This window comes from Nanorana parkeri, unplaced genomic scaffold (genome assembly GCF_000935625.1).
Source record: "Nanorana parkeri isolate BGI_ZX_2015 unplaced genomic scaffold, ASM93562v1 scaffold715, whole genome shotgun sequence".
NCBI lineage: Eukaryota > Metazoa > Chordata > Amphibia > Anura > Dicroglossidae > Nanorana > Nanorana parkeri.
The window spans coordinates 722922-745007 of NW_017306983.1; the positions used below are offsets into that span (position 1 = coordinate 722922).

Genomic DNA, 22086 nt, shown 5'->3' on the forward strand with positions numbered 1-22086 from the left:
TGATACATGAGGAGGTAGCTTTGTGGGGATGAATTATTTGAGAATGTGAAGGTTCAGTGGTTAGGTTGAGGTGGGATAGGCTTCCCTGAAGAGATGAGTCTTTAGGGAACGCCTAAAGGCAGTCAAGGTGGGAGATAGACGGACAGGTTGGGGTAAGGAGTTCCAGAGGATGGGAGAGACTCTAGAGAAGTCCTGGAGGCGAGTATGGGGGGAGTGGACAAGGGAGCTGGACAAGGGAGTGTTATCAATCACAACTGAAATGTTGGGGGAAGGTGCACGGGGGGGAGGAAATACCATGAGCTCTGTTTTTGAAAGGTTGAGTTTTAAGAAATGTTGTGACATCCAGGCGGATATTTCATTTAGTAGATTAGTGACACGAGAGGACACTGAGGGGGGAGAGTTGTGGAGTGGAAAGATAAATTTGAGTGTCATCCGCATAGAGATGGTATTGGAAGCCATGTGAGGTTATTAGTTGACCAAGGGAGGAGGTGTAGATGGAGAAGAGGAGGGGTCCAAGGACTGAGCCTTGGGGGACCATTACAGAACGAGGAAGAGGAGGGGAGGAGTTAGAATTGTAGGTGACACTGAAGGAGCGCATAGATAAGTAGGAGGAGAACCATGAGAGAGCAGAGTCTTGTAGAATAAAGACCTAAAACATGAGTATACAGAAAAAGTGAGTATTACCTTTATTAGTATTTGTATTAAAAGTGATTTTAAAGCTTTCCTTTTTTATTTTTTTATATTTGCTACAAGTAGACCCACCTTTGCCCGAGGCTGTTGGCGTTTTTCTTTAAAAGTGTCCAATTCCTCGCCTCCAGTGGGTCCCCGAGGTGCTCTATCCCCCTGCACGGGTGCCTCCATCGACTAATGGAGGCACCCGTGCCAGCAGTGGCTGTGTGGGTCCATAGACACACACAGCCCTGTGGCAGGCCACGCCCCTCATCTCCGCCCAACAGTTAGATTTTTGGCAGAAGGAGCCTATGGCCTCCTCTGCCAACAGTATCCTCCCCCCAGCAACCAGGAAGTTTGGGGAACGGAGGATTGCTTCGGGACCAGCGGTGGGGATGAGCATCGCTGACAGGTAAGTGTGTGGGGGGAGGGGGAGGGGGGGGACTGGGTGAGAAAAAAGGTGCTGGGCGGTTTTTACCTGAATGCAATAAGGTAAAAAAACACCCAGACCTTAATACTACTTTACCTATAATAATGTAATTAATAACATTAAGCATTTGGAAAAAAAACCCACAAAGATGATATAATTCTAATTTAAAGTAGAAAGAAAATGGTGGTAACAAAATATATAAAATTATGTAATGTAAATTATGTATTTGCTGCCTCCTTTATGTATACAAGATGAACATACAGAGAGCAAAGATATAAGAAGTATGAATTTTTTTTAAATTATATTTGGCGAGTGACTTTGAAGTAAGGCTTCTTTTTCTGTCCATACGAGACATATACTGATATACATACAATTCCATACATTTTACATGGTTTTTTTAAAATTAAATTTTAATAAGATGCGTTTTGGTACCAGAAAAGTTTTGAAGTTCTTTAGTTAGAATGTTTAAACATTTCCAAATACAAGAAAGGAAAACACAATATCAGGAAACAGAGGAAAAGGCCGATTGCCCAAAAAAGGTCAATAGTCTGCAATGTCTGTATGTACTGACCTCCAGATTGTGAGCAAGATATTTTCTTTCCGTGTCCCATGGGGGCAGATCCTCAGAGAACATTGCTGTTAGATGATAATAGAACCTTAAAAAAAAAAGGAAGAAGAATTGGCACACTTGGCTTATACCTGTAAAAAGGCACAAAGCAGAATTTGTACCGATATATTTTTAATAGTGTATAGCGAACTAAAGTAAAAACTGCATTTTTTTTAGCCTGACCTTTTTGCTGACACATTTAGGGTATGCCGGTGGGTATTTACCTGGAGTCCTCATGAAATGCAGAGATGAAATCTGTCTGACTGTGCTCTGGATAAAAAAACAACACCGGCCAGCTAAGACGGCCATTCTCATCCAAAAACACCTGAGCTCCGGTTGCATTTTCTGGGGTCGTTACACTATGATAGGGCGTCTCCTCGTCATCATCACCACTACTCCTCCGTTTTTGCAACTTTATCCCTCGACTCTTGAAGGGAAAAAAAACATTAAGTATACGGCCATAACATCAACATATAATGGGCATTGTATAAGAAAAGAGTGGAAATGGGATTGTGTACATGGGCTTCAGGCTGACATATGTGGAATCCTTTTAAGTTTTTCTGACTTGCGCTGCATCGGCCCGATATGGACTCACGACGTCTGATGCTAATGAGTAGCTGATTCGTTTACGAGTTGCTTCTGATGTTATTCAAGTTTTAAAAAAATTCAGATTGACTTGGATGAAGCAGAAAAGCTTTTTAGAAGCAGACAAAAGCCTGTTTACACAAACCCAAAGGGGTCTAATTATAAACATCAGCAAACATTCGTTCTGGGCAAATAATGCTAAATATGAATGTTCTTAATATTTCCCAGCTCCAATGTAGTGTTGTCACAATACATTGTGGCCACTATGTTTCCTATGCTCATCAGCGCTATCTACAACACACTTCATTCAAACTGGTAAACTCTATGTAGTGGCCACAATGTATCACTACAACACTACATTCAAACTGGGAAAAATATATTAAAGAAGAATGCTGGCCAGAAGAAAACGTAACCTTCTCAGCGGGGCTACCCCCACACTGCAAAGGGTTAAGTGCTCGTTTTTGTCTAGGGTCTAACATAACAGAGGTGTACTCACCTGAACCTCGGATCCGGCTCGCTGCTAGTCTAGTCCCCATATCCTCCCTCCGCCTCCACTCCGACGGTGTCCCTTGGCGTTTTAATGTCTAATACATTCTATTAGACATGAGTGGCGAACACTTAACCCTTGCAGTGTGGGGGTAACCCCACACTGCAAGGGTTAAGTTGTATTCTGCCTGGAGTTCTTCTTTAAGAACATTTGTTTTTGGCATTATTCACCCAAAATGGACATTCACAGGGCGAAGGGCCCTGCAATTTGTTTATAAATAGAGCCCAGAGTGTTTGGAGGGATGACTTTCTCATGTGATTGCTCCAAGCCCTAGGTCCCCTTTGTACTAACTTGCACTAGTTTGCACGGTTTAGTATGCATTACCATATCCATGTATGCATGATCTTTGTTGTGTTGCGGTGCCATTCACTTAGAAGAGCACCCCAATTATACTATTACTGTACACAGTCACACTGAAGCACACCACACTGTGTATTATGGTGCACTGCATTACAAAATATAAAGGAATTTCAGACCTATTTATCATGAATGGGCTGCAACGAAACTCAATGGCCTGGGAAAATGTGACGGGGGCCTTACTTACCATCAGGGCCAGTGTGTCAGTAATTACTGATGAACTCTTATAGAATCAAAAAGTAACTAAAGGAGCAGACAGAAAGACAGGACACTGGAAAGGCAAGAAACACAGCACGCTAGATTTTTCCCCCCTCCTTTTACTTTAGTCAATATAGGATTATTTTTGATGTCTAGCAACTTTCCAGATGTAGGTAAGAAAACAAACTTTATTTTTACCCTGTGCCAAACTTTTTTTTTTTTTACCAACTTCTACACCAATGGAGTCTTTCCCATGTATTTCTTCAGGTTCATTTTTTCTCTGCACTTTTGGAGTTTTCATAAAATACAGTTTCATTTACATAAAAAGAAATACATTCCACAACAGTTTTCTGTGGCAATAAAATTGTATAAACTGGATTTATAGATGTAAAGCCAACTGTATCTCATCAAGCCAAAAACTATCAGTGATGAAAGAAATGCTGAGAATTCTGGGTAGCAAATGAAAACAAAACTGCTACACTGGAACACTAAATGATGTATCCCCGACACTCCTCAACTTCCTTTTTCCTACAAAAACAAACAAACTTTAGACTACATACCTGAATGGCATTGAGCAAAGAATTCTTCTCTGTATGTTTCTTCTTTTCAGCCTGTTTCATTCTCCTGGCATCTCTGTCTGCTGCTCTCTGTAATGAGAATAATAGGATTTTTGGACTTCTCACAAATTCCTTTTCTTTTAGTCTATTAAAAAGGGACACAGGACGTCCTAAACCTTTGGATTCTACACCCACCTATAGGAGGACTGGACGCTGCCAAAAATAATGAAAAAAAAAACCAGTAGGCCAGCCTGGGAAAACCTATCCTACTGCATGCCTCAGGTTTGTAACAAAGCAGTACAGAGAGTATGATCAATTATCTAGAAGAATCTGTTTGAATATTTGTCATTACTAAACATTTCTAGAGGTGTGTTTGTTGTCATTTCAAAGATATGGCTAACGTTCCTCTTTAACAGGAAAGGGGAGAACCTGAACCTAGAAACCATAAGCTTGAATGGCAGCCTGAGTTACCTAGAAATGGTGGAATGAGAACACGAGCCGCCCTTACGATGACCATCCGGAATGACAAAAAAGGAATAAATCTTTCTGAACTAAGTCCTTTTGAATCACAAAAGAAACAGATTCAGATCTCACAAAGTCATTGGGGAATGAATGCGGAGAGCCACATGGGCCTCCAACTGTGGCGGAACTACAAATCCCATGATGCATCTCTCTCCAGGAGTCATGTCTGTGAGAATCTTGCAATGCCTCATGGGATTTGTAGTTCCACCACAGCTGGAGTTTGGCTACCCCTGTCCTAGAAAAAGATCTTAATCAAAGAGTGAGAGGCCAATGGTCTTTGAAGCATAATGGAAAGGGCAGAAACCTGACCATTGATAGTCCTGAATGGCAGATGCTGGCCCAGGCCCAGCTGCAGGAAGAAGTAGATTCATTCCACAGGGAAGCTCCTGGGGTGAAAGCCCACAGACATGCACCAAGCACAATAAGACTTCCATGCCTGATGATAAACCATGTGGGAAGTAGACTTTCTAGACTTGAGCATCATGAAGCAGGATGGCCTTGGGACAGTAGATCCAGATGGTCTGACAGGGCCCCACAGTGCATCTGCGATAAGACTTACTAAGTTGGTGTTCCACATCCACCTGGGCCAGTCCAGAGCAATGAGGATCACAAGAATTTCCCTCCATTTCAGTGCTGGAAAGATCATGGCATAGATCAGGATGCACTGATCCCAAGAAGCCACCAGAGTATCCACTGTGGTTGCAAAGGGAAAGTATTTCCGGCCTAAGGAGGCTTAAAAAGGAACCAAGACTTAAAACCTAACTCCAGGCACAATAATCTTAATGGAATTTAGTAAGTTGTACCTCGCCTTTATTGTAAAGCCAACTATAATAAGAAATACCTTCTTCTCCCCAGAAATGATCCGGTATACATGTGGGTCCAGCTCCCGCTGAACTTCCATAGGAATCCCAAATCACACCGTTATGCATAGTGATAATGTAGCCTGTCTCATCGTAGAAGAGATACTACATCCTGCAGATTACACAATCCGCTTACCTGCAGTTTATCTGCTTTTGCTCTGATTTCCAGCAGCTTTCTCTCAGTGGGGGTGATCCGTAAGCCTTCATCGCACCACTTCAAAGCCTCTAAATAATTCTTTATTTCCGTGTAGCATAAAACACCTTAAATAAGGCAGAGATAAATGTCAGATCAAGGGTTAATGTTTTATTGTTGTCTGTGTCCCTGTGATTGTCACTTCCTATCCTGGTGGCCACCAGGAAATTGGTGGAAAATTAAATTTCCTGCATTTTTCATATATTCATCTACAAAATCCACTAAAAGCTACTGACAATGTTACTGGTTCCCCAATGGTGTCTCTATGGATATCTCAATGTATGAAGAATGTACTACAGACAAGGGAAACAGGAAGTGCAGGTTACAAGAATGTCATGTGTGCCACTGGGACAGGAAGTGAAGGGGAAATCTCTTTATCAGGGACACATGCAACAAAGAAAATCTGGCAGAGGCTCTGAGCCTTCCCCACTCCCCGAAAAAGTACTTTTGCACGATATTCTAATTATTCGAGTTTCACCTGTAAACACATGGCTTTATTTCTATTCAAGCCAAACACTTCATATAAAAAACAAATCCTTTAACATACCTAAATGAAACTGTGCTGCCGCCCTGTTGGTGTACAGAACCGCGTTCAGCTCCTGGTCTTTGCAGTTTTTCTTGATGCCCTCTGTATACGCCTCAATGGCTTTCTTGTACTTCTTCTCCTTAAAATAGTCATTGCCTTCCTCTTTGCAGGAACAGGCCAGCTCTGTTACAGGAACACAGACAGTGAGTGTGAAGATGACACAGACAACAATCGGTGTAGCTTGCGAGTACAAATGACTCTACAATAATTGAAATAGGTGAATGTTTTATAAAATCAACATAATTATTCCACAATGAGTTATCATGCACAAAGCCTTACTATGCTATACTTGTCATGCTTACTGTGCACGATATTAGTATATATATATTAGTACAAGAGCTCGCATATTTACTTCTATTACTTTTAGCACAATCCTTGGAATTCACAAAGAGAGTCTGCTCCAACGTATAACAAATGTCAGTAAGTGTGACATATCAGAACCATGTACATGAATTTGTCATGAAGATGCACCAACATGGGCCCCCAAGTACTCCTTGAGTGATCTGTGATGATTCGGTCACATCTTTGCTAGGATGCAAACTGGCCTGACCATGCTGAACAGAAGAGAAGCGTTCATGTGACCTACACAATAAATATCAAAAAAAGGTTCTTATACTAATAATTGTAGAGTGCTTGCTCTGTAACCTGATTAATGGTGGTGTGCCCTGTCCTTACAAGGTGGAAGAGTATCTATGGTTTACAAGCACTTTCATTTCCCAGATTTAGAGGTGCCTGTTCAGTTGGTAACAAATCCTGACAGAGCAATCAGTAATAGACATCATTACTGCCAGATTCCTGGTGCAGATCTGGCTCAGCGGCAGAGCAGACTCATTGTATCACATATAGTGTTGTGCCTGCCCAACAACTAGCACCCCATGAAGGAGTCAGACAATAAGACTCCAGCCATCCTAAAAAGTTGCCCTATAGAGACCTTATCGCCAGACCATATATATCAACAAAAAGCAGTTTATAGTATTATAGGAATCTTATTTACCCATCAAAGCCTCCCTTGTGTAGACATCCAAAATCCCTAAGACTGGATGATGCCATCTTGGATGTGACGTCAGTAGTCCCAGCAGGCTAAGAGTTGTCACTCAAGTGACAAACTATAGCATTGCCCTTTACTCCTCCCACAGCTGCTATATAAAAGTGTATGTAGGGAGATAAAGGGAGAGCTGAAGGAGCTGGGTCAGCATTAATAGGAGGTGAAGAGGGCTATGACCTACAAGAAAGGACAGCTATAATGAACAAGGATGGTAATGGACAAATTTGCTAAGTTCAGAACCAAGTTAATATAAATCATTTAGGGAAAGGAAATAAGCTTAAAGTGCTATGAAGCTTTGTTTTAACTGCATTTTTAGGTGGGCGATAGGGTCTCTTCAAGATAAATGTCTTTAACAGCTGCTTAAACTATTATATTACCGTCAGGATCATTGGTCAGAATTGACTGCAGACAGGCCAGTTCCGGAGTTTTCTCTGCATCGTCATCAGGAGCTTTCTTCATGAACATGGGGATCTTATCAAATTCCTACATGGAATGCAGAAAACACTCATACATCACATAACAAGCACTCACTTACCCCTATGAATAGATCTTTGTGTAGGCAGTGACCTCTCCATTGAGTCAGTGGAAATCTCCCAATGTGGAGCAGATTTACCCTTACTTTACTCTCACTTCCTGTTAAGTCTCCAGGACAGGAAATGACATAGACAGCTGTAAAATTTTACAAGGGTTTTAATCCCACTCTATCCAAAACTAAAATGGTTTTAGATATACTTTAGGAATATGATTTGATCCGCCTTCTGGTTCTGCACCAGATATATTTTACCCATGTAAATGAATATACGAAAACTGGAGCAAACCTCAAGCTTTTCCCATTTTGTGGGAATATACAACAAGAAATTAGACCAGTTACTGAGGACTAGAGCTCTCGCTATGCTCACACAGGAAGGGAATGTTACACCTACAAAGCATTGTGGCCACAGACACTGTAGTTTTATAGGACTGATGCTCCATTGATTGGTAAACTTCTTATCAGACAAAACCTCCATACCTGCTCCCAATGTTCTTCATTAAAGGCCCCCTCGTATTTTTGGGCGCGGAATTTATCCATGAACTGCTCCATAACTTCATCTTCCTCCTCTGGTTTCGTATCCATGGCAGCAACTAAACATAAAAGCAGAGGGAAAAAAAAAAAACTAAGGATCCACGTTGTACTACAATGTACATATATCCACTAAAGCAGGGATAGCCAAACTGTGGCCCTCCAACTGAGGTCAAACTGCAAATCCCTTCATGCATCTGCCTCTCAAAGTCATGCCTGTGGCTGTCAGGGTCTTTGGATGCTTCACAGGATTTGTAGTTTCACCACAGCTGCAGTGATGGAGTTTGCTTACCGCTGCTATGAAGTGTCCTCTACTAGAGTGGAGAAAACAGCAAATATTTAAATTCTAGTAAAATTATTAGGTCAAAATAAAATTGTACCTTCTTGTGTAGTACCGCTGCATTATACCCATGTACCCAGATCCCGTATTTCTCTCATGACATGTCTCAACTTCAGCCAAAGCATCTTTTTTTAAAATCCATCAATCAGCCATAACATTATGACCTCTGAGAGGTGAAGGGGATAACATTGGTTATCTCCTTACAATGGCACCTGGCAGTGAGGGGGATATATTACACAGCAAGTGAACATTTTGTCCCTGAAGTTGATGTATTGGAAGCAGAAAGAATGGACAATTGTGATGATCCGAGTGACATTGAGGGCCAAATTATGGTGGCTATATTACTGGGTCAGAGCAACTGCAAAACTGCACCGCCTGTGGGATGTTCTTGCTCTACAGTGATCAGGACCTACCAAAAGTGGTCCAAGGAAGGAAAAACGGTGAACCAAAGACAGGGTCATGGGCAGCCAAGGCTCACTGATGCACATAGGGATTGAAGGCTGGACCGTGTAGTCCGATCAAATAGAAGAGCTACAAGAAGGAAAAACGGTGAACCGACGACAGGGTCATGGGCAGCCAAGGCTCACTGATGCACATAGGGATTGAAGGCTGGACCGTGTAGTCCGATCAAATAGAAGAGCTACTGTAGCTCAAATTGCTGAAAAAGTTGGTACTGGTTCCAATAGAAAGGTGTCTGAGCACATAATACATCGCAGTTTGTTGTGTATGGGGCTGCATAGCCACACACCAAGTCTGGGTGCCCATGCTGATCTGTGTCCGTCACCTACAATGAACACATGACCATCAGAACTGGACCACAGTGCAATAGAAGATGGCAGCCTCGTCTGATGAATCGCATTTTCTTTTACATGTGGATGGCTGAGTGTGTCCCTAACCTGGGGAAGAGACGGCACCAGGATGTACTATGGGAGGAAGGCAAGCCAGAAGAGGCAGTGTGATGCTTTGGGCAATGTTCTGCTGGGAAACATTGGGTCCTGCCATTCATGTGGATGTCACTCTGACACGTACCACCTACCTAAACATTATTGCTGACCACTTTATGGAAACTGTATTCCCTGATGGCAGTGGCCTCTTTCAGCAGGATAATGCACCCTGCCCACTGCACAAATGGTTCAAGAATGGTCTGAGGAACACAACAAGGAGTTTGAGGTCATGACACAGCCTACAAATTCTCCAGATCTCAATCCAATGAAGCATCTGTGGGATGTGCTGGAAATACAAGTCCGATCCATGGAGGCCTCACCTCGCACCTACAGGACTCAAGGGATCTGCTTTTGACGGCTTGGTGCCAGATGATACCACAGCATACATTCAGAGGTCTAGTGGAGTCCATGGCTCAATATTAGGCAGGTGGTCATAATGTTATGGCTGATCGATGTAAACAAATAGATCAGCTACTGTAGATATAATACCTTCATCTGAGTAGTGAGTGTTGGCTGGGACTTGTAGTCCCACACTCTCCAGCCACTCAAGCCCATACCTGTAAACAAATCGCTGATACCTGCAGATGTAAAACCCTAAATTGAGTAGTGAGGGCTGGCTGGAACTTTTAGTCCCACACTCTCCAGCCAAAGCCAGTCCATACGTGTAAACAAATAGCCGATACCTATAGAAGCAATCCTCAGATCTAACACCGATCGCGGCCACAGACTCTCTATACACAGTACAGTGTGTCACTTGCGGCTTCCCTGTCACAGTCTCCTCCACTTCCGGTTCCAGATCCTCCTTCCCCACGTGCTCCTGACTGCGCAGCACGCTCTCTCTTCCCCCACGTGTGCCGGGGGAGCGAGGTTCCGGGTTGTTTTAACCTTGGCAGTGCTGGAAGACAGAGTGGAGTATATGGTGGGTATGACCAGAGCTGGGAGAGGATATGGACAGGAATGAGATCTGTGTGTTCTATGCATTGTATGGGGACATTGAAGGGACTTCCCGTCACATCGTACTAGGTGATATTTCCCTTTTTCCGGTTTGTTGTCTTGCTGCACTTTTCTTGTCCTCCAGTTTTATAAATAAGGCAATGTTTGTTGAGTCCAGCTCCAGACAAAACTAATTTCTTTCTTAGTTTTGGGCAGAGTGGGAAAATGATAGAAACCCTGTAATGTTTTTAAGTCTGTAACCCTTTCGTTGGAGATTTCCCCTTACTTCCTGTAGGGACAGGAAGTGAGGTTGAAATCTCTCCAGTTGGGGCACCAGTTGCAGAAAAACACTTATTTTTTTTGGGTGAAATGAACTTCTGTCTAACACCTGGGATGCCTAACTTTTGGTCCAGGGGGCCACATTTGGCACCTATTGTGCAGTCCTTTTATTGTGCGACAGTAAACCCAGGGGGCCACATGTGACCCTTTGGTGCTTCTTGTGCAGCCTTCAGAACCCTGGAATACTGTATTCTGGGTTTTTCTTACCTGGGTCCTTACTCACGCCAGGAAAGGAACAATATTCTTCAGACTGGGTCCTTGTAATGTAATTCATGGTTTGGTGTATTTCTCTTACACTCTCTGTGCTGTACTGTTATGTTTTTTCTTCCCCTCTGATCCCTCTTTGTGGATCTGGTAAGTGGTACAAATCATTTCTAAAAGGGCCATAGGGTGCAAAAATATGGAAGCATTGATGTGTGGAGGGGTGCAATATCTGTATCAATCTCATGTAATGTGTCTCCAGGCACTGACTGCCTCCTGAATATTGTGTGTGGCCCTTTGGTGATGTCAGGGGCCACACTCGAAAGCTAATTCTACTTTTTATACCATGCACCATCCATATTTAGGGGGTAACATGGAACTTAGGGCCATTCCGCATTCCCTCATTCCGCCCCGGGCCCCCACACCTACCTAAATCATGGGGTTCTTCTCCCCGCAGGCTCCTGCATTTAAAAAAAAATCAGTGCGGCTGTACATGGCTTCACCTACAACACCGCTGTACCATTGCTTCACACATCATCCACAGGATCTATGAATGAAAAAGCCACCGTGACAGAGACGGAGGGACTTGTAGTTCTCAGTGGAGCACAAGTGTAGTGATGTCATCGCAGTGATACCTTCCTCCAGCCCCATAACCAAAGGTGCATAGCTATGTACTGACCTGGGGGAAGAGTCTGCAGGAGCCTGAGCGTTGCATCCGCCATCCACTGCAATGCTTTGCAGGCTCAAATGCAAAACATTTAATCAATGAGCATTGTTTTCTTTGTGATATATGGACGCATTATATGGGTGTATATGGATATGGGGCATTATATGGGTGTATATGGATATGGTGTATTATGTGGGTGCATATGGATGTGTATGCATTATATGGGTGTATATGGATATGGTGTATTATGTGGGTGCATATGGATGTGTACGCATTATATGGGTGTATGGATATGGTGTATTATGTGGGTGCATATGGATGTGTACGCATTATATGGGTATGGTGTATTATGTGGGTGCATATGGATGTGTACGCATTATATGGGTGTATATGGATATGGTGTATTATGTGGGTGCATATGGATGTGTACGCATTATATGGGTGTATATGGATATGGTGTATTATGTGGGTGCATATGGATATGGGGCATTACTAATGTTTTACAAAAAGGTGAAATACGCCTTTAAGACCCCTTATATCAAAATAAGTTGGCCACTGCTTTAACACCCGAGATTATTGATCCAGGAAATATCTGATTGCCTTAGGGCAGGGGTAGCCAAACTCTGGCCCTCCAGCTGTGGTGAAACTACAAATCCCATGATGCATCTCTCTCCGGGAGTCATGTCTGTTGCTGTGAGAATCTTGCTATGCCTCATGGGATTTGTAGTTCCACCACAGCTGCAGGGCCGGAGTTTGGCTACCCCTGGACTAGGGGATCAGGAAGGATTGGGCTATGCTTTATAGGGGGTTCCCTTCCTCTGGATCAGCTGTGGGTATGGGGTTCGGTTGAACTGCACGGGCTTGTATAATTATCCCTGTTCATTCTAAAAGTTAAATAAAACGTTTGGTTGGCATTGATGTAATTATAGATTTGAGATACATGTTGGTTTTGAGCCAACCTGCTGCAGTGGACATGACAGGGAACTTGCTGACCGAGGGAGAGAGCAGAGTGAGCAGAGAGATGAGCTCATCAAATCTGCTGCTAAGACTCCACTGTCCAATCAGCAGGCTGGGGGTATGTTCTGCTGCTTCACTGGTAGTAGTTTTAACATCTTAACTTTGTAACTACAAGGACATAGATTGTATACTGTGTTAAAGCCTGCCGAGAACTAACAAAACGAGATGTTCTGCTTGTCATTCCCAGGGAACCTGCAATGGTGAGACTGCTGAGACTATCGTTGCCCCATCTAGTGGCCAGCAGATATCATTACCACGATGCAGGCCAAGGGAGGCGTCACTTAGTCTCTAAGATTTATCATCCGGGAAGTCTGTGGAAGGAAAGTTCTTCAGAAGCGCAGCAAAAATCCAATGAGCCCACCAGCAGGAGTCAAAGACTCATGACCAAAGCAGGCTTAATACGGCCCTCCAGCCCCGGCTGCTTCCATTACTTGCCCTATACTGTACGAGCCATGGAGAAGCTAATTCGCCTTGTCGATCACGCCATGCATGACATTGGAGGACAGAAGATGGACATGACCACGCTTTGCTCTGCTGCTCTTTGGAGAAAAAGTGGACGCTGGGATTTAGTTGGAAAGGAACTGTTCTGTCTGATGGACCGACACAACCAGGAATACTGCTTGGGACCCACACATGAAGAGTCTATTACCCACCTTGTTGCCACCGAAGGGGGAGTCGGCTACAAACAGCTTCCTCTGCTGCTCTATCAGATCACTCGGAAATTCAGAGACGAGAAGAGGCCGTGCTTTGGCCTGCTGCGCGGCAGGGAGTTTTACATGAAGGACATGTATACTTTTGACGTAACCGAGGAAGCTGCCCACCGAACGTACAACAGCGTGTGCGAGGCCTACTGCAAACTTTTCCACACTCTTGGCTTGAAGTATGTGAAAGTCCAGGCAGATACGGGAAACATTGGGGGGAAAATGTCACACGAGTTCCATCTACCTGCCAGCATTGGTGAAGACAAGTTGATGGTGTGTGGGAGTTGTGACTTTGCAGCCAACGTGGAGACCTTGACAGCAGAGGAGAATACCTGTCCGGTATGTTCTGGAAACCTGGTGGAGAGCAAAGGCATTGAGATAGGTCACACGTTCTACCTGGGAACCAAATACTCCCTTGCGTTTAATGCTGTCTGTTACGATCAACAGAACACACCCACCATTGCTGAAATGGGATGCTATGGCATTGGCATATCAAGACTTTTGGCAGCATCAATAGAAGTTCTTTCCACTGAGGAGGACATTCACTGGCCAAGTCTAATTGCTCCATACCAGATATGTCTTATTCCCCCCAAAAAGGGAAGCAAAGAGAGTGCAGCATTATCGGCAGTAGAGGAACTCTATGATGCCGTAGGTGCAATCCATCATTTAAGAGATGAGGTGGTTCTAGACGATCGGGATCATCTGACTATAGGAAAAAGGGTAAAGGAAGCCCATGTGATGGGCTATCCCTATGTAATTGTAGTGGGCAAAAAGGCTTTGGAGAGTCCACCACAGTTTGAAGTTCAGAACCACAGAACTGGTGAGGTCCAGTACTTCTCTAAGGAAGGCCTGTTGGACTTTGTGCAGGGAGTCCAGGTGGTCTAAGTAAAGATTTACATTGGGACTGAGGTTGGTGTGTGGCTTGCATGGTCATGAAATCAGGCTGGGACAAGCCAAGATGTGAGTCTGCACCCAAGACTGGAATGAGCATGTATAGAAGAGGTCTTGGTCAAGTGGCCTTCACATTGGATGATTTATAAGGAAGGTGTTCCAAACTTTGCAGGGAGGTCTAGATTCTTGCCAGGACAACATTTCAACTCATTTTCATTTATTCCATGTTATAAAGCCTAACTCCTCCCAACTTTTTATGGATATTGTAGCAAATGGTTAGAACCTGTCACATTTTTTTTTTTTTGCGGTCAGCCCCTATTTGGATTTTTTTCCTCATTTCCTGTCTGTTTAACAAGTTTCATGCAGAACAGCAAGTGAGGGCAAATCCACTAATAGGGACACAGGCAGGAATGAAAGGTGAGGAACCTCTGTCAGGATTGTATTGCTCTTTGTGTCACCATGTGAGAGATTTCACTTCCTGTGCAGGTGACAGGTATCAGATAGTAGATCAGAAGAAAAACCTCTTCTATGGGCATTGAGGGCATTTTAATTTGACAGAAAATTCTCCTTAGTGGAAGACACAAACAGCATTTAAAGTGACATTAAACCCTCAGATTTTTTAACATAAACCAATACTGTAATGTGTGCCTTACTGTAATCCATGGTTGTTTCCATTCTCTTTGCTGCTCTTCCTTTTAAATCTTTAGCTCTTCTCATGCTTGGTGAGAACTTCCCTTTGCAGCTGAGTGCCTCTTCCTGTAGTGCTGGCTCAGGTTGTGAACCTGCACACAGACACCATGTATCCATTTCAGAGACAAGGCAGTCTGCTGCAAAACAGAAGTTCTGCCCAGCATGAGAAGAGCTAAAGATTTAAAAGGAAGAGCAGCAAAGAGAATGGAAACAACCATGGATTACAGTAAGGCACACATTACAGTATTGGTTTATGTTAAAAAATCTGAGGGTTTAATGTCACTTTAACTTCTGACTGAAGTCCTAATTCTTTGCACCTCAGTCCAAAACAAAAATAAAGTTTTGTCAAGAATTGGACTATAAGTTACAATTAAACTCTAGACGAAGACTCTTCCAGTAGGTTCCTCCATAAAGTCTAATGGTAAGTGAGCAGAGTCTAACTGTTCATATGGTAGAGCAGCCCACAGCCATAGTAAAAGCCTGTCCCGTGCTGTCATGCAGCAGAGCCGTACTATAGCTCTCTGCTGTGATGCAACACTCCCTCTGTGAGTCAGAGCTACTGCCCTCCACTCAGCAAAGTTCACACTCCCTGCTGAGCAGAGGGCTGTATCTCTAATATACAGGGGGCATGTCAAACTAAAGCAGAGAGGACAAGTGCTTACACACAGAGTGCTGCAGTCTGGCTCCGCTGCATGACAGTGAGGGACAGATTTCTACTAAGGCTGTGGGCTGCTGCTTCATATGAACAGTAAGACTCTGCTCACTTACCATAAGACTTTATGAAGAGTATTGAAAGAGTCTTACAGGGTTATTCACAAAAGGGTGAAGAGTTTGGAGAAGGCCGGAGAAGTGAACAATCTAGGACAACATAGCTGAATTGGAAAGTGAGCTGAATATTAGAATTTTTCCAAATCAGCTATTTTGGCCTAGATAGTTCACTTCTCCAAACTCTTCACCCTTTTGGGAATAACCCCGTTCGTCTAACAGTGCCCCCTGATAATCGCCACCCCCATCTAGGTATACTCACTGATCCATGCTCTCTCAATGTCTCCCTGTTTTAGGATTCACCCTGTGTGAGGTTATCCATATGGATATCACCACAGGCCACGCTCCTACCATTGTGACAGTGTTTGGGCCTAGGGAAAACAAGAAGGGAAGACTCTGATGAAGCAGCTAGGTGGCATCAGAGTGGGGACCGGTGGGTATACCTTACTGGTGGAGTGGCATTTTCTATAACGTACAGTGTATGCTAAAGCCTGCCCTAGAAAGCTAACAGCTGGAGTCTGGTTAATATGAGTAAACCAACCATTCACGTTCAATTGTCCTTTTTACAGTGAACCTGTCAATAAAGAAATATGGGAGCAACAAATTTCTCATCCGTCTCATCATGACTTCCCCACCCAGTGAGTCTCTGAGCTAGGGTAATCATGGCAGGAGCACAGAGTTTTCAGACCCCATCATCTCCATGGTAGTTCCTAGTTCTGACCACTAGCATCAATACTTTATGATCCAAGACAAGTATGGTGAGTTTATTACTAGGGATGCACCGATACTAGTAGTAGTAGTAGTACTCGCCCAAATGCTCCGATACTTACCTCCGATACTGGAACTTGCGGTCAGAGGGAGATCTCCCTCTCATCGGCAGTGCCAAGGGAGCATGGAACCGCCTTCCTTTCCAATCAGGAAGCTGGGCGGTGGGTTATGACCTTTTTGGATTGGCTGTGTTCCTTTGGGATAGATTCCCCCTTTCCTATTCCTGTCCTGGTAATCACACAGGAAGTGAGAGGTTGTGCTCCCCATAAGTTGCACAAACAGCCAAAAAAACCAACAGAGGTTCTAATCTTTGTTGAATATATAACGCAGATCGAGTCCATACTCACTGGAGTTTGGAGTGCTGCTCTTTGCATTCATAAGCAAGTGAAATGTCATAAACACTAGTTTTTTTTAACTCTGCCTGTGTAAATGAGGGGTGCAGTGACATTGTTTAGTGCCTCTAGAACTGAGGTACAGCAAATGTGACCATACTGAAAAAGAGCTGTTCAGGCAGAGTGGCACCTGTACTGGGGATGGACATTTTCCATATATCCAATGAGTCATCACTTTCCTTTCATTCCTTTAGTCCCCAGTCACACTTTTGTATTGCATGATTGGGTGCCAATGAGTGTACTTTGGCACGCATTCATGCAACACAGTTGCAGTGCCAATACTAATGGCACCCCGAACGCAGCTGGTAACATTCAGTTTTTTGCACGGGACGTGGGGCACTGGCAGCTGGAAATGCTGCATAAGCTACTTTGTCGCACATGTGGCAGGCCATGCACATTTGCCATGCATCAGCCTAATAAATCAATGGATTGAAAGGGCTGATGCATGACAGATGCGCAGGAACGTGCGTGAACGTGACACGCTTTCCTGCAATGCGAATGTGAACAGGGCCTTAGAGCCCCTTGACACCAGACGCTGCGCTAGTTGCACAGTGCCTGGTGTGCAGTGCCCCCACAGTGCAGATGCGCCAATCCTTGCACATCGCAAAGCGGTGGTGTGAACTGATCCCGTCCGTGACAGGGCAAGTTACCTTGTCTTGCGCTGGAAACAACGGCCAGCGCAGCTCCAACACATCTGGTCTGTGAATCGGCTCTTAGTATTAGTAGCTATAAAGAAGAAATCGGCAGCTTTAGGCAATATCATTCTTTTAGACATCTTGATAAAAAGGCTGGCCAGGCAGATTATTTTATATCACTTTTTATGAAACAAATGGGGTGGAGCTTGGTGACAGATTCTCTTTAAATTATGACACTGTAGGTAATGTTACTATATACACTGTATTCCAGCTCCATTAGCTGATTGGTATATGTGGGGGTAGGAATCATTTTTATGACAATGTTATTATTCCTGTGGGGGTTTTTTTTAAAATCATTTTAGCTGGCAATAAAAACCTTCTGTCCGGAAGTTTTATAACATGGCGTCACTGTTTTTTGTCCTAGACTCCTAGCAACAGATAAGATAGCAGTCAGATACATTCATGTTCATTCAGATGAGAGGTGCGGTGCATTTTTGGATGCGTTTTACATGTGTTAGAATTCATTCCAGTTGATGAAGCATTTTGATGTTAATACCACCAAACAGGCAGCAAAATAGGGGGTTATATTTTAAACACACTGCAGTGTACCGAAATGCACCCCGAAACTGGGCGTGAGCACTGATGAGCAAAGTGCAGTGCCCTAAGCAGCCAATCAGATTCCAGTATATGGCACGGACTGATTATCTAACCAGATAATTTCTTACTGGTTGCCATCAGATTCTGCACTTTGCATATCATCACTGTTCTTTGACTTCATTGGAAACATTTGACTGAGAAATAGGAATGTGTAAATCATAATAAAATGATCAAATATAAAAAAAAAGCAGCTCTGCCTCCTACACTCACCTCATCTCTGGTGCTGTCATCTGCACAGGTGCCCATCCAGCAATGTATCACTGCTTGTCTATGGAATGAATGATGCCTAGATGCACTGTATTGGCAAAAGTATTGGGACACCCCTCCAAATCATTGGATTCAGGTGTTCCAATCACCTCTATGGCCACAGGTGTATAAAAACAAGCACCTCGGCATGCAGACGCTTCTACAAACATTTGTGAAAGAATGGTTCGCTCTCAGGAGATCAATGAATTCAAGCGTGGTACTGTGATAGGTTGTCACCTGTGCAATAAGTCCATCCGTGACATTTCCTTGCTACTAAATATTCAGCGGTCACCTGTTAGTGGTATTATAACAAAGTGGATGCAACTGGGAACAGCAGCAACTCAGCCACGAAGTGGTAGGCCACGTGAAATGACAGAGCGGGGTCAGCGCATGTTGAAGCGCACAATGCGCAGAAGTCGCCAACTGTCTGCAGAGTCAATAGCTACAGATCCCCAAACTTCGTGTGGCCTTCAGATTGGCACAACAACAGTGCGTAGAGAGCTTCATGTAATGGGTTTCCATGGCCGAGCAGCTGCATCCAAGCCTTACATCACCAAGTGCAATGCAGAGCGTCGGATGCAGTGGTGTAAAGCACGCCGCCGCTACTTTTGGCAATGTAGTGTATATTTTATAGAGAATGTGGCACTGCTGTCTGCAGTAATCTCCTGTGAGCCCAAGGTGGAAGCAATGACATGACATTCTGGGCTCACAGAATTCTGCAGAGAGCAGTCCCTTGTTCTCTGTGGCATTTAGGATTCGCTTACTGCCAGAGGTAGACGAGTGTGTGGACAGGGATTGCAGGGGTGTGTACAATATATATATATATATACATACACACACACTAAAAATTGTTATCCTCATGACCAAAATTGCCTTATAGCATTCACAGGAGACATTGGAATATATGAGACAATCTGGAGCACCCATCACTGTTTAACTGCAATTTTTTCTGTCCAGCAGTAAGACGTAGAAGTACGTCCAAACATCTCTATTCCACCATTCTGCCATAAACACTTGCTGCACCATAGCTTTCATGTTTAATCCTGGGGAGGGGAAGTAGAGCAAAGCTAAATGGGAAATGCTGGTGCTGCTTATCTTAGGAAAGAAGCTGTCCCTATACAGAGAGGTTTAGTTGAACTTGCACGTACAATCTGATCACCCACTACCACTGGTAAGGAAGGGCAAAGAGTAGAGAGGCCTAGGTACGTGTTGCAAGATCAGACAGTGACAGCCTGTTGGTGTTTTGTGTGACTTCCAAAGATGAGGGAATATACAACAGGAAACATTCACCAACATAACAAAAACTATTTTTTTTGATTGTAGAATACAGCTTTAGATTTGACAAAAAGGATATCGATTGTAAAAAAAATATATACACAGACTTATCTAATAAGGCAGTGCAGTAGAGTTCATACACGGTACCCCGGAGCATCTTATCACATCTCTACATCATTGGGTTAGGGCAGACAGAAGAATAGAATATGATTTTTTTGTTGGTTAGTATTCATTACTTCACATCTCACGAAGCTCTTAGCCTTATTATATCACTGCCAACATTTATATGATGTTATTTATTTATTGATTTATTGATTTAGATGGAAGATGACCGGTTGCTTAGTGTTAGACTTGGCCTTACACCTAGACTTGGCCTCTTGCCATTGACTTTCATAGACTGAAACAAAAGCTTCACCAAGTCCATTTTGCCCATTGCGATCATTGCTTTGGAAAGATTCACGACTTCTGTTGTGTTGTTTCTGCAAACAGTCTGTAGCTCTAGGCTGACAGCTTCTGGTGTGTGTTTTTCCTGAGTCTGTTTAACCCAGAATTCTACTTCCTGGATGAGATCTGTGGCGTCCATTTTGTTCTGGTGGTACAGGCTCAGCAGTGTCTCCATTAGGCATCGGAAGGTCTCTGTGCCCAGCGAGCCTTTGTTGTCCAGCTGAATTGCCCGCTTCAAACACTCAATAGCATTTCGTTCTTCACCTTTTACCCTTAGGCATTTTCCTTTCAGGAGCTGGAGTTCAGGGAAAGTATCACCCAAGTCAAACTCTATGGCTTTGGCAATGCAGACTAATGCGTTATTGATTGCATTTTCATCAGTCAGTAGCAGTTCTTGGACAGCATCCACACCCATGTAATAACAGACCTGAAAGGAAGCATAGACAGCTGTTTGTAAGTGTCTAGTTATACGCTGGATGAACATGCACATGTTAAAGGGGGCTTCCAGGTTATGTGAACTACTTACAGATGAGCTTCTGCCCTGGAAAGAAGCTTTATCAATAAGGTTAATGGCAAATGAGTGATCCTGTCACTGGCACCACACCTGGGATTCCTGCCACAGGATATCTGAACGGGGACACCTGGGATTCCTGCCGCAGGATATCTGAATGGGACACCTGGGATTCCTGCCACAGGATATCCGAACGGGGACCTCTGGGATTCCTGCCGCAGGATATCTGAATGGGGACACCTGGGATTCCTGCCACAGGATAACTGAACAGGACCCCTGGGATTCCTGCCACAGGATAACTGAACGGGACCCCTGGGATTCCTGCCACAGGATAACTGAACGGGGACCCATGGGATTCCTTCCGCAGAATATCTGAATGGGGACACCTGGGATTCCTGCTGCAGAATATCTGAACAGGGACACCTGGATTCCTTCCCCAGGATATCCGAACGGGGACACCTGGGATTTCTGATGCAGGATTTCTGAACGTGGACACCTGGGATTACTGACGCAAGATATCCAAACAGGGACACCTGGGATTCCTGCTGTATGATATCCTAACAGGGACACCTGGGATCCCTGCCGCAGGATATCTGAATGTGGACACCTGGGATTCCTGCCGCAGGATATCTGAATGTGGACACCTGGGATTCCTGCCGCAGGATATCTGAATGGGACACCTGGGATTCCTGCTGTATGATATCCTAACAGGGACACCTGGGATTCCTGTCGCAGGATATCTGAATGGGGACCCCTGGGATTCCTGCCGCAGGATATCTGAATGGGACACCTGGGATTCCTGCTGTATGATATCCTAACAGGGACACCTGGGATTCCTGCCGCAGGATATCTGAATGTGGACACCTGGGATTCCTGCCGCAGGATATCTGAATGGGACACCTGGGATTCCTGCTGTATGATATCCTAACAGGGACACCTGGGATTCCTGTCGCAGGATATCTGAATGTGGACACCTGGGATTCCTGCCACAAGAATCCATAGGTTCTTGGCACAGGAATCCCAGAAGTCCCCATGTAAATGGGGCATTTAAGTGCCTTCAAGAGCTTATACCGTATGATTTGCAAGAAAAGCAACTACTTTGCCCTTCTCTGATTCAGTTCCACTTTGTTACTTGGTCCTGATTTCTTCCAAATCTGAAAGAATAGTTTTGCCTTGGGCTGACCTTTTAGTAAATGTTGGGGTCGTATGTGTACCACGGCTTACTATATGTAACCGGTCCACTTACTTGTCCCATTTCCAGGTATGTCTTCAGGCAGGGATACACATGTATGATGCTGTCCAGGTCTGACTTGGCATTGGTAAGATGGTTTCTGTCTGGCAGTCCACATAATCCCATCTTTGCCCTTTCTAGGTCTTTCACATACATTCTGATGTAAATCTGCGCAGGAAAAGACGACACATTTTATTTATTCAGTCTATAATTGTTAATTAGA

At 44.0% G+C, this 22086-nt stretch overlaps 3 protein-coding genes across 3 annotated transcripts in view; 1 reads left to right on the top strand and 2 right to left on the bottom strand.

The window, feature by feature from the left end:
* The window catches only part of TTC4 (tetratricopeptide repeat domain 4), an 18176-nt gene extending 7970 nt beyond the window's left edge, over positions 1-10206 (bottom strand). The window contains 8 exon segments of the mRNA XM_018563989.1: positions 1671-1755; positions 1931-2133; positions 3954-4040; positions 5469-5670; positions 6057-6234; positions 7534-7639; positions 8166-8275; positions 10184-10206. Of these exon segments, the coding sequence (XP_018419491.1) occupies positions 1671-1755; positions 1931-2133; positions 3954-4040; positions 5469-5670; positions 6057-6234; positions 7534-7639; positions 8166-8270 (966 nt within the window). The 5' untranslated portion in view covers positions 8271-8275; positions 10184-10206.
* Positions 10207-10359: 153 nt separating this feature from the next.
* On the top strand, positions 10360-14259 carry PARS2 (prolyl-tRNA synthetase 2, mitochondrial (putative)). Its single transcript, XM_018563988.1, has 2 exons — positions 10360-10419; positions 12845-14259. The coding sequence occupies exon 2, from the start codon at positions 12855-12857 to the stop codon at positions 14241-14243; it is 1389 nt and encodes a 462-aa protein (XP_018419490.1). The 5' UTR covers positions 10360-10419; positions 12845-12854; the 3' UTR covers positions 14244-14259.
* A 5734-nt stretch (positions 14260-19993) lies between these two features.
* TTC22 (tetratricopeptide repeat domain 22) overlaps positions 19994-22086 on the bottom strand; it is a 25062-nt gene continuing 22969 nt past the window's right edge. Inside the window, exon 7 of the mRNA XM_018563978.1 lies at positions 19994-20548. Within this exon, the coding sequence (XP_018419480.1) occupies positions 19994-20548 (555 nt within the window). The remainder of the gene's footprint in view (positions 20549-22086) is intronic.